Genomic DNA, 12,457 nt, shown 5'->3' on the forward strand with positions numbered 1-12,457 from the left:
CCCTGCCGGGCTGCTGCCCTGGCCCAGCTCCAGCCCAGCAGCCTGCCCCCTGCCAGCACTGCGTTTGCATCCTGCAGGCTGGGTGAGGCTCAGCCTCCTCCTTCCCCTCCTGCCCGCTCTAGTCAGGCTGAAGTCCTTCCTCATTTCTCCCCTCCTTCCCTCTCTGTCCTCACTCCCTCCTTCCCTCTCTCCTCCCTCCCTCCCTCTCTCCCCTTTCTCTCTCCTGCTTTCCCCCTAACATGCAGAATGCCCCAGGCCCCTGTCCCCCTCCAGGGCATGGCTCAGTCCTTCTCCCTTAGCTTCCTGTTCAAGCTCTGGGCTACCAGAGCCCAAGCTGTGAGCAGCCCTGGGGGGAGCTTTGCTGCTGCTCTGCCGCAGGAGGAGCACAGCTTGGGTCCATCCTGACTTGCTCTGTGCAGGGGGTGCCCAGCTCAGGAAGCCACTCAGATTGAGGGATTTGTGCCAGGAGGCTGCAGCTTGGAGGCTGTGCAGTGAGGAAGAGCCTGGGGAGTGCCTGCTGGCAGCAGTGCTGGTGGCACCAAGCAGGGCAGCACCTCCTGGCTGGGTGCCTTGGGGCTTTCTCCTGTCTCACCTCTTTCTTCCCCTCTGCAGCTCAGAGGTCTGCCCAGGAACTGCCTCTGGTGGAGAAGCAAAGCACCGACAGCTTCCCTGTCACCGGGGGGAAGAGGATGGTCCTGACCGGCCACAACTTCCTGCAGGACTCCAAGGTCATCTTCGTGGAGAAAGCTCCAGGTAGGCCCTCAAGTGCCGTTTTTGGTCCTGTTTTAGAGCTCCAGGTAGGCCCTCAAGTGCCTTTTTTGGTCCTGTTTTAGAGCTCCAGGTAGGCCCTCAAGTGCGTTTTTTGGTCCTGCTTTAGAGCTCCAGGTAGGCCCTGAAATACCCTTTTTTGGCCCCATTTTGAGTGATGAAAGCAACCAGCAGGGTGATGCCATCTCCTGCTGAACACGAGGTGGTCTCCATGTCCCTGGGCTGAGCTGTGGAGCTGATCTGAGCCGTGCCAGGTGGCTCCCAATGGTGCCATTTGAGGTCAGGGTTTGGTGTTTGCTGTCTTAAAGGTGTTCTGGGCAGGAGCTGTGAAAGGCTCTCTGGTGGTGTGTCCCCAGCAGACCTGCCAGAAGAAGCCTCCTGTAGGGTGTGGAGGGGGCAGCAGTGCTTCTGCTGCTGCTGGTGGCACCTCCTGTGCCCAGCCAGAGCTGTGGCATTTGCTGGCTGCTGGCTGGGCAGCTGTGGGGAGCAGATGTGCTCCTGTGAGGGCCATCCCAGCCCATTCCATGCCAGGGTTTCCATGGTACTGACACAGACCAGGATTCCTAAACTGCCTCCTGCAGCCCCTCTAAGCTTTGCAGGCTCCTGGGCACCCTTCAGGCACTGATACTGTCCCCCTTAACTCTCCCTGTTTCATCTCCTGCCAGGCTGTGGGCAGAGGTCCTAGGGAGGCTCTGAGCTGGAGCCCTGAGCTCAGGGGGCTCAAGAGACGAGCAGGAGACTTCCCTGGAATTCCCTGGTGGAGCCCTGGGAGGCTTAAGTCACCTGGGGAGGAGGTGATGCCCTGGCTGTGCAAGTAGGTCACAGCAGCTCTGTGCCTTGGGGAGCTGGGGCTGGATTCTGGGGACAAGTTGGGGCTGTCCATGAGCTCTGGGGCTGTTGGAGCTGCTCAGCCCCTGCCTGGTGGGCAGCAGCCCAGCCCAGCCCAGCCCAGCCCAGCTCTTCGAGGCAGGAGATCAGAGGGCTTGGTGCACTCCCAAGCTCTTCTTGGGACATGGAAATGTGGTGCTGCTCCCTGGGCTGCTGGCTGCAGCCCCCAAGCTTGGGAGGTAGGCTTCAGGAGCTGATTAATTCTCATCTGCATGTTTAATTGCTAAGACCAAAGACTTGGAGGACATTTGTTGGCCTTTTTTCTCCCCCTACTCCTGTCTGAAGGAATTGAGGAAGTCTGCTGAGCCTGCTGTGACCTCCTGGAGGTTCTCTGAGTCCCAGGCTCTCTCTTTTGCTCAGCTGCTGTGGCCCCTGTAGGAGCGGCATCGTCCTGGCCTCCTCCTGCTGCTGCTGCAGCCTGGCTGAGCCCTGACTCATCCCGGAGGGAATCCCTGAGGAAGGATCCAAGAACGATCCAATCAATCCTTCTGCTGGCAGGCTGCAGCTTAACCCTTTCTTGCCTGCTTCTGAGCCCAGAGGCAGAGCCAAAGGGACTCTGCAGCCCTGGCACCTGGAAAGGAGGCAGCTGAGGGCTGAAGCAAGGAACTTGGGAAGGACCTCTGAGAGGAGGATCTATGGATTCAGACTGCATCTGCTTGGAAGGGACCAGGGGCATCTTGTCCAACCCCCTGCACTCAGCAGGGACACCTCCAGCTGGAGCAGGCTGCCCAGGAACACATCCAGGCTGATCCCAAATGTCTGCAGGGCTGGGGCCTCCACCACCTCCCTGGGCAGCCTGTTCCAGTCTCCCCCCACCCTCACTGAGAGGAACCCCAGAGTGTGGTTCAGCACCCAGGCAGGAGCCATCCCTTTGGATCACAGGGACCAAGATGTGCTCCAGCCCCTCACAGTGTCCCAGAAGAGCTCTCCTGGGGCTTGAGGAGGGCAGGTCTGGAGATGAGGAGGGTGGGGAGAGAGGCTGCCCAGGCAGGCTGTGGATGCCTCCTGCGTGGGGGTGCTGAGTGCCAGGTTGGATGAGGCCTGATTGGTCCTGAAGGTCCCTTCCAACCCCATCCATTCTCTGAGCTATGAATGCATCAAGCAGGTCCCCACCTCAGAGGGGCTTGGTCAAGGTCTTGTTGCTTGCACCTCAGCTCCACCTTCTCCAGTGGTGAACGATGGGGAAAGGCCACATCCAGGGAGCCTCAGGGGCAGGGACAGTGCTGCCTGGGCTGTGAGGGTCTCAGGGAGCTGGGGCTGGGGAGTCCGACCCTGACCCTGTCTGGTGGCAATTCTGCTGCTGCCTGGGGGTCCTCCTGCTCTCCTGCCAGCTGCTGCCTCTGGCTGCAGTCAGGGTTTTGTCCTTCTGCACTGCAGGTGGCCTCCATGTGTCCATGCTGGGGGCTGGCTTTGTTTGCTTCCACTTCCTAAGCCTTTGGATTCATTCCTGGATTTGTCTTTACTTCCTGCAGGGAATTCAGAAGGAGCAGAGGTGTTTGGAGGATCTGTGTGGAGGCCTTCAGAGATGGCTGCCATCCTTTGGTACCAGCTTTGTGCTGCCCAAGGGAGGGTCGCTGAAGGCAGCCTGAGCTGCTGGACACAAAGCAGCACACAAAAAAAGGCTAAAAACACCAAAATGTTGGTTCTCAGCAGATTGTCAGTCATGGAGTGGGTTGGGTTGGAAGGGACCTTAAAGCTCATCCAGTTCCAACCCCCTGGCCATGGGGACACCTGCCTCTAGCCCAGGTGGCTCAAGGCCTGATCCAGGCTGGCCCCACAGAAGATGCAGGCAGGGAGGTGGTGCTGAAGTGCAGCAGATGAAAGGTGGCTTGGGGACATCACCAAAGATTTGGTAAATCCTTGGGTGACTTAGGTTGGAAGAGACCTTAGAGGTCATCTCCTCCAACCTGCCTTCTGTAAGTGTCTGAGGGAGCTGGGGGTGTGCAGCCTGCAGAGGAGAAGGCTCCAGGCAGACCTCAGAGCTGCCTGCCAGGACCTGCAGGGGCTCCAAGCAGGCTGCAGAGGGACTGCTCCCAAAGGGCTGCAGGGACAGCACCAGGGGCAATGGTTTGAAATGAGAGCAGAGCAGATGGAGATTGGATGTGAGGAACAAGTTGTGCAGCAGGAGGCTGCTGGAACACTGCAGCAGGTTGCCCAGGGAGGGGGTTGAGGCTCCATCCCTGGAGATGTTCAAGGGGAGGCTGGAGAAGGCTGTGAGCAACCTGCTGTAGGGGAGGATGTCCCTGCTGAGTGCAGGGGGTGGGGCTGGGTGGCCTCTGCAGGTCCCTTCCAACCCATTCTGTGACTCTGAGGTCTTGAAGGTCCCTTCCAACCCAACCCAATCTATGGCTCTAAGATCTTGAAGGTCTCTTCCAACCCAGCCGATTCCATGACTCTATGTTTCCTGTGTGTTGTCTGAGCAGAGGTCACCTCCTGGCTGTGTGGCAGGTCCCTGAGGTGCAGGTGGCTCAGGTGGATGTTTTGATTACCTTCAGGAGATCCTCCCAGAGGTTGTGTCCCAGGCTGGGTGAGGAGCAGATGCTGGGTGGCCACAATGGGCACGCAGGGCATCACCTGAGCCCTTGGCTGGGCTCGGCTGGGCTCAGCTGGGCTCTGGAGCTGTCAGGAGGTCTGGGCTGGGCTGTGGTGGGCAGCTGGGGGAGCGGAGCCCTGGCAGGGCTCCAGCTGGGAAAAGGTCTCAGATTCTCCGAGATCTTTCCGTTCCTCTTTCCATGGGCAGCAGGAGGCAGGGCTGGGGGGCAGCTGCCAGCCAGGGGTCACGTTTCAGGCTGCTGCTCAGGCTGCAGCTGGCAGCAGCAGGGAGCAAGTGACTGCAGCCCCGAGTCAGGGGGCCAGGCAGCACAGGAGCTCAGCTCCCCCCGCCTGAGGCCGCAGGCTCCAGCTGGCAGCTGAGAGGTTCCACTCTGACTCAGGGCCATGAGGGTGAAGCTCATGGCTGGAAACTCCAGAGGCATCCAGGCTGGGAGCAGGAGGTTCACGTGGAGGTCACCTGCAACCTCCTTCCATTGATGCAGGGAGAGCTGGGAGGGCTACGTGGCCCCAGCCCAGGGACACAGCTCCTTGGGCAGAGAGCTGTGGTCATGGAAGGGTCAGCTGAGGGTGGGAGCCCTCTACAGGCAGGCAGGGGCCAGGCTGGGGCTGGCAGGAGAGGCCAGCAGGGCTCAGCTTCCCCTGGCTGCTGGGGCTGGAGTGGGCCATGTTTTCCTCCTGCTCCATCTTCCCTGTGCCTGCCTTGGCAAACTGCTGGGCTGGGGCTGGCTCCTCCGTAGAGCCTGTGCCCTGTGAGTGCCTCCACAGCCCACCCAGGCATGGGCCCCCCCTGCAGCTTACTGTTCCTCCTGGTGCCCACCTGGGGCAGTGTTCACAGCAAGATGCCCTACAAGGCCTGCCTGGAAAAGTGCCCCAGCTGCTGGTGACGTCATCCAGGTCCAAATGTGGCATCACCCAGGACCACTGCCCCTGGGGTGACATTTGGCACTGACAACCCCATGCCAGCAGGTGTGACAGCCCTGCTGGTGTGAGCCCTCTTCAGCACTGCTGTGGGAGCTGCTCTTGCCCAAGCACCACAGCCACCTCCTCACCCCTTTCTTTGCCAGCCTAGGCACAGACCTGGCCCAGCGGCCCTTCACCTGCTGGGGGCTGGTGGCATCACTGCCCACAGCTGGGTGGCAGGGACTGGCACAGGCTGCCCAGGGGGCTGGTGGAGTCCCCATCCATGGAGGGGCTCCAGAAGCATGTGGAGATGGCACCTGGGGCCAGGGTTTGGTGGCCATGGTGGGGTTGGGTTGAAGGTTGGATTAGCTGAGCTCAGAGGTCATGGATGTGGCATTTGGGGCTATGGTTAGGTAGCCATGGTGGGGTTGGGTTGAAGGTTGGATTGGATGAGCTCAGAGGTCATGGATGTGGCATTTGGGGCTATGGTTAGGTAGCCATGGTGGGGTTGGGTTGAAGGTTGGATTGGATGAGCTCAGAGGTCATGGATGTGGCACTTGGGGACAGGGTTTGGTGGCCATGGTGTTGGTGTTGGCCTGGATGAGCTCAGAGGCTTCCTCCAAGCCAAACAATTCCCTGTCAGTGTGACTCTGTCAGTGGAGCTATCCCAGTAGGACCATTTCACAAGGGCAAGGCTGAAGTGGGGCTCAGTTGTTTCCCTTCCTGAGCTTCCAGCCTTGGGGCAGGGAGGGGTTGGTGCTGCATATTCTTTCCCCTTTCTGTCTCCCATTGCTGCTCTGTAAGGAAGTTTCTGCTGGGCCCGGGGCTCTTGGGAGCTTGTGAGCCTCTGAAGGACACTTACAAGTTACAGAGTCACAGCTGGCATCAGGCTGGGAGGGACCTTCTAAGGTCCCTGCTTGTCTTGCAGGCAACAGGGACACCTCCAACCAGGGCAGGCTGCCTAGGGCCACATCCAGGCTGATCCTGAATGCCTGCAGGGATGGAGCCTCCACCTTCCTGCAGGATGCCTTCAGGTCCTGGCAGGCAGCTCTGAGGTGCCCCTGGAGCCTTCTCCTCTGCAGGCTGCACACCCCCAGCTCCCTCAGCCTGTGCTCCCAGCAGAGCTGCTCCAGCCCTTGCAGCATCTTTGTGGCCTCCTCTGGCCTCTCTCCAGCAGCTCTGTGGCCTCCTCCTGCTGGGGCCAGGAGAGCTGGAGGCAGGATTGGAGGTGAGGTGTGAGCAGAGCCCAGGGGCAGAATCCCCTCTGCTGCCCTCTGCCCACACTCCTCTGGCTGCAGCCCGAACCTATCCTCCCCTGCTCCAGTTCCAAGCCACTGCCCCTTGCAAGCCCAGCCCTGGAGCCCCTGAGGGCTCTGTGCCATCTGCTGGAGAAGACAACAGCAAACCCTCCTTGGCAGGTCCCTAAGGCTCTTGGTGTTGCCCTCCCAGGAGGAAGCCTTCCCCTGCCCTGGCCTGCAGTGCCCAGCCCAGCGCTGCCCCAGGCTCTTCTGCAGCTCCCTTGCTGAGCTGGAAGAGGCCTCCACAGGGCCCTTTCCTGTGGAGCTCCTGGAGCTGGGTGTGGTGGGGAAGCCAGGGAGTGAGTCAGGCTGCAGGGAATTCCCTGATGGATTTGGGGTATTTTTACTCCTGGACTCTGTGCAGTTTCCTTTGGCCTGGCTGATGGCAGCAGCCTCCAAGGCACATCCAGTGCCCAGTCTGGGGCAGGGGTTCTCCTCTGCAGAGCTGCAGTCCCACCCCACCTGGCATGGGGGGTTTGTGGTGTGCCCATCACCAGCACCCCCAGGTGCTGCTGGGGTGGCAGCAGCAGCAGAACACAGCTGGAGAGGCTGCTGGTGGGGTGCAGGCAGAGCAGGGCTGGCTGTGAACAGCAGGGATGGGGCTGGCAGTGCCAGGCTGCCTGGCACAGCCTGGTGTCTTCAGCTGGTGACACTGCTGGGGGCCACCTGTCTGTGCAGAGAGCCTGAGGACAGTGGGAGAGTCACTATCACCCTCCTGCCTCTTTGGAACAGGAGGGACTCCAGGGACCTTCTTCCAGCCCTTGCTTTTGACTCATGGAGTGGTTTGGAATGGAAGGGACCTCAAAGATCATGGAGTGGGTTGGGTTGGAAGGGATCTTAAAGATCATAGAGTCATGGGATGGGTTGGAATGGGAGGGACCTTCAAGATCATAGAACCATCGAATGGGTTGGATTGGAAGGGACCTCAAAGGTCATCGAGTCATAGAATGGGTTGGGTTGGAAGGGATCTTCAAGATCATAGAGAATGGTTTGGAATGGAAGAGACCTCAAAGATCATAGAATAGGTTGGGCTGGAAGGGACCTTCAAGATCCCAAGAGTCATAGAATGAGTTGGGTTGGAAGAGACCTCAAAGATCACAGAATCAGAGTGGTTGAGGCTGGAAGGGACCTTCAAGATCCCAAGAGTCATAGAATGAGTTGGGTTGGAAGAGACCTCAAAGATCACAGAATCAGAGTGGTTGAGGCTGGAAGGGACTTTCAGCATCCTGGAATGGGTTGGGTTGGAAGGGACCTTCAAGCTCATCCAGTGCCAACCCCTGCCATGGGCAGGGACCCCTCCCACCAACCCAGCTGCTCAAGGCCTCATCCAGCCTGGTCCTGAACACCTCTAGGAATGGAGATCCACAGCCTCCCTGGGCAACCTGTTCCAGTGTCTCCCCACCCTCACAAGAATTTCTCCCTCATCTCCAGTCTCAGTCTGCTCTCCTCAAGCTCCAATCCATTGCCCCTTGTCCAAAGTCCCTCCCCAGCTCTCCTGGAGCCCCTTCAGGTACTGGAAGGCTGCTCTGAGGTCTCCCTGGAGCCTTCTCCAGGCTGCACAGCCCCAGCTCTCCCAGCCTGTCCCACAGGGAGGTTCTCCAGCCCTTAGATCACCTCCTCTGGACCCTCTCCAGCGTTCATGTCCCTCCCCACTCCCAGCCCTTCTCCATCCCTGCCGTGGAGAGGAGACTTCCTGCTGCTTGCTGGAATCAAGAAGGCAGTGAGAGGGGATCTTGGGAGCCTTTCCCTTCTGGGAGCCTTTCCCTGGAGGTTTTGAAGGCCAGGCTGGATGTGGCTCTGAGCAACCTCATCCAGTGTGAGGTGGACCTGCCCGTGGCAGGGGGGTTGGAACTGGATGATCCTTGAGGTCTCTTCCAACCGTGACAATTCTATGATGGTTCTAGACTGTGCTCCCTGCCCCACCTGCCCCTGCCCGGTGCCGGCAGCGTCCCGTCGGGGCAGGGGGGCTCCGGGAATCATCGTTCCCGGGAGCGCCGTGGGAGCCGCTGCGGCGGCCGCGCTGTTGTGTCTGCCCGGGGCAGCTATTTCCCTTTTGGGGGGTGGGGGGAAGGTATAAATCGCTCTGCCGTGCAAGTGGAGCTGGGCAGGCGGCCAGAGGGAGTTGCCTGGGCTGCTGCTGCGGCTGCTGCAGATGTGGCAGGAGGACAATGGAAACTTTTGTGGCCGGAGCAGCGCAGAGCTCCCGCAGCCGGAGCGCCGCCGGCCGCCGGCATCCCTCCCGCCCATCGCCGGGGGTCGGGGGGGTTAAATCCTGCCCCGCAGATGGCTGTGGTGCTGCGGGGCTGCCTCAGAGCCTGCCGCAGCTTCTGTCCTGCTCCCTTTTGGTAGCTCTCTTGGGTTGCTAATTGGCTCCGAACGTGCTGGGGGCAGGTTGGGGGGGGAGGCTGACGTAGAGCTCTAAGGTTTCCCTGCTGGAGCCGCGCCCGGGCCGTGGGCGTTGAGATTTCCCTCTTGGTTCGCCAGACGTAAGATGAGGAATTGTCTTTTTTTTTTTGGTGTCTGTTGCTCCATAACAACTTTTCCTGCTTGTGTTTGTGTTGAGTGGAATGTCAGGGAGCTGTTAATGCCTTGTCTGTTCCCTGCTCTCCCCCCACCCTCCTTCTCTCTTCCCTCTCGCCCCAGCAGCCACGGTCTGGACAGCCTCAAGAGGCTTCCTTGGAGTTGAAAACCTTTATTGTTCTGACTCAGCTGCCAAAGGCGTTTTGCTTTTTTCCTCGTAGTGGAGGCTCCTGAGTAGATTTCTGAACCAAAACCTTGCTTTTTTTTTCTCTGTGGGGGCCAAGCAGCTCAGGAGCTAAGCGAGGGCTGAAGTGATTGAGAGCTTAGCTAGAGGTTGGAGCTGCTTGGGGTTAGGGGTTTTGTTTTATGGAAGGATCAGCAGGAAATAAAACCCCAGAAACCTGAACCCACATCGTTCGTCTTGCAAAGCAGAAATGAAACAGCTAAAGAGAGGGGGGCAAAAAGTCCCTCCCTAAGCCCTGCAGGTTCTGGAAATCCACTTCCAAAGCAGATTGAGCAGAGAGTGACTTCCAGCCTGGCTGGCTGCAGGCTCCCGGGCAGCCCCCAGCCAGCCCTGCCTGCCACGGCACAAGTTCCTCCAGGCTGCAGGAGGCAGCCCTGGCTCTGCCCCTTCGAAAGCTGAATGAATCCCCTGGGGGGTGGGGAGCAGAGGAAGGGCTCCAGGGGGAGATCCTCGGAGGTCAAGTCCCAGGCAAGGGATGGGTCCTGGCTTTGCTGCTTCTGCAACAGATGGGGAGAGGAGGAAGGGCTCCAGGGGGAGAGCCTAGAGATCAAGTCCCAGTCAAGGGCTGGGTCCTGGCTCACTGAATTTCAGTCGGTTTAGGTTTGGTTGGTTTGTCGGTTTTTTTTTTTTTCACTCCTGACAGCATCTGTTAGATAAATTGTGGAGTGGCTGCCAGTCCTCCTGAGCAGTCTGGCTCGTTGCTGGCACTCGCAGAAGACCTCATTAAGGAGGCTTTGAGCATGGTCTGGCTGCTCCTCCTTTCCTCCCCCACCCCAGCAGAACGTGGCAGGACCACTGCAAGGCTTTTTTTTGATGTTTTTTTTCCCCAGCATCACAATTTTAGCAAGCAGAAGGAAACGAAGGTGAGTGTTCTGCTCCAGGAGGAGCTGCCCTGCTCCAGGAGGCTAATTCATACAATCAGAGAATGGCTCAGGCTGGAAGGGAACCCAGAACTCCTCTCCTCCAGGCTCCCCTCCATGCCGAGGGACACCTCTCAGCTACACTCAGCTGCTCAAGGCCTCATCCAGCCTGGCCTGGAGCACCCCCAGGCAGGAGGCAGCCACAGCCTCCCTGGGCAGCCTGTGCCAGAGTCTCACCCCCCTGGCACTGCAGAACTTCTGCCTCAGCTCCAGCCTCCCCCTGCGCTGCCTCAGCTCCAAACCATTCCCCCTTGGCCTGGCTCCAGACCCCCTCAGCAAAAGTCCCTCTGCAGGATCCCTTCCTGCAGGATGCCTTCAGGTCCTGGCAGGCAGCTCTGAGGTGCCCCTGGAGCCTTCTCCTCTGCAGGCTGCACACCCCCAGCTCCCTCAGCCTGTGCTCCCAGCAGAGCTGCTCCAGCCCTTGCAGCATCTTTGTGGCCTCCTCTGGCCTCTCTCCAGCAGCTCTGTGGCCTCCTCCTGCTGGGTTCAGCAGAGCTGGAGGCAGTGCTGCAGGTGGGATTTGAGCAGGTTTTGTGCTGCCCCTCCCAGGCATTCCCAAGGGAAGGGTTTGGGTTAGGTTTGGCCTTGGTCCCTGCAGTGTTCCTGCCCCAGTGGGACAGAGCTGCACACAGAGATGTTCTTTGCAGACCCTGCTCAGGAATCAGGCAGCTCCCAGTGTGTCTCCTCCAGCTGCTGGCTGTGCAGGCAGAGGCAGAAGAAAAACTGCAGGCACTTTTTTTTCCCCCTTCCCCAGAGGTGTTGGTGTAAGGCAGGCCCCAGGCCTAGGTGGGGAAGCTCCCAGCAGCTCCATTCCTGCCTTCTCCTCTCCTGGTGCTGCACTGAGTGCACACAGGCAGAGGACAGCAAGTCTCGGGTGGCTGGCAGCTGGCAGTGGGTGGCACTGGTGCAGCTCCATGGATCCCAGCCTGAGGCCTCTCCCACACCTTGGTGCTTCTCCAGAGCTGCAGAATGGAAGCTTTGTGTGGTGTGGTTTGTGTTCTGCTGGCTGCTGGCTTTGGGAGCCACCAGGAAGGGGAAGAGCCTTGGGTTCGTCCACTCAGTGTCAATGAGCACAGGAGGAAGCAGGGAATTAGTTTGGGTGGGAAGGAGGTTGTGGATGTGCCGCCCTCCCTGGGGTTGTCCAGGACCAGGCTGGATGAGGCCTTGAGCAGCTGGGTTGGTGGGAGGGGTCCCTGCCCATGGCAGGGGTTGGCACTGGATGAGCTTGAAGGTCCCTTCCAACCCAACCCATTCCAGGATGCTGAAAGTCCCTTCCAGCCTCAACCACTCTGATTCTGTGATCTTTGAGGTCTCTTCCAACCCAACTCATTCTGTGACTCTTGGGATCTTGAAGGTCCCTTCCAACCCAACCCATTCTATGACTCGATGACCTTTGAGGTCCTTTCCAACCCAACCCACTCCATATCTTTGAGGTCCCTTCCATTCCAAACCACTCCATGAGTCAGAATCAAGTCCAGCCATCAACCCAACCCCAGCCTGTCCCTAGGCAGCATGACCAGACAATGCCTTCCAGAAGATGAGTCCTCACCAAGGGAGGCAGCAGTGGCTTAGAGCTGTGGCTTTTGCTGGAAAGCAGAAATACAACAGGTTAGGAGGAGCCAGCACAGCACTGAAGGCAGCTCCACGGTGGTGGCACCAACTGTGGCTGAGTGAAACCAACTAAGCAGGGTCAGAAGTTCTCCTTCCCAGCAGCTTTGATCCAAGCAGCAGAACTAGGGCCAAGCCAGACTGGGAGGGCATTAAAATGCAGCCATGCAGGGCTGAGGAGCTGCCCTCATGCTTGTGGCTGTCACCTGCTTCATAAACAGCCACAGGCCTGGCAGGGGTTTGGTCTGAAAGGTGGAGAAGAGTTAAATTGTCCAGGCTGGTGGCATGAGAGACTGCTGGTGGCTTCCCCATCACGGACCCCTGCACTCTGCCTTGTGGGTCCCCTCCTCAAAAACAGCTCAGTGGTGTCCTGGGGAGCCCTGGGGATCCCCATCATGGTTCCCTGCACCCTGCCTTGTGGGTCCCCTCCTCAGAAAAGGCTGAGTGGAGTCCTGGGGCAGGTACCCAGAGATGTTCTTCTGGTTGGGCAGCTCTTGGGCAGGGCACTGAGCTGTTTCCATATGTTCACAGATTGCATGGGGGGGAAGGGACCCTCAGAGGTCATCTTGTCCAACCCTTCTGAGCAGGCAGTGTCCTTCAGAGGTTCACAGGTTGATAGAATGAGTTGAGTTGGAAAGGGTCTTCAAGGTCATAGACTGGATTGGGGTGGAAAGGGCTTTAAGGATCATGGAATGGGTTGGGTTGGAAGGGACCTTGAAGGCCACAGAATGGTTTGGGTTGGAAGGGACCTTCAGGAT

General features: G+C 59.0%; 1 protein-coding gene across 1 annotated transcript in view; it reads left to right on the plus strand.

Moving 5' to 3' along the window:
* NFATC1 (nuclear factor of activated T cells 1) overlaps window positions 1-12,457 on the plus strand; it is a 70,012-nt gene that overhangs the window by 35,258 nt on the left and 22,297 nt on the right. Inside the window, exon 7 of the mRNA XM_054381943.1 lies at window positions 613-753. Within this exon, the coding sequence (XP_054237918.1) occupies window positions 613-753 (141 nt within the window). The remainder of the gene's footprint in view (window positions 1-612; window positions 754-12,457) is intronic.

Source organism: Indicator indicator, chromosome 6 (assembly GCF_027791375.1).
Source record: "Indicator indicator isolate 239-I01 chromosome 6, UM_Iind_1.1, whole genome shotgun sequence".
Classification (NCBI taxonomy): Eukaryota; Metazoa; Chordata; class Aves; order Piciformes; family Indicatoridae; genus Indicator; species Indicator indicator.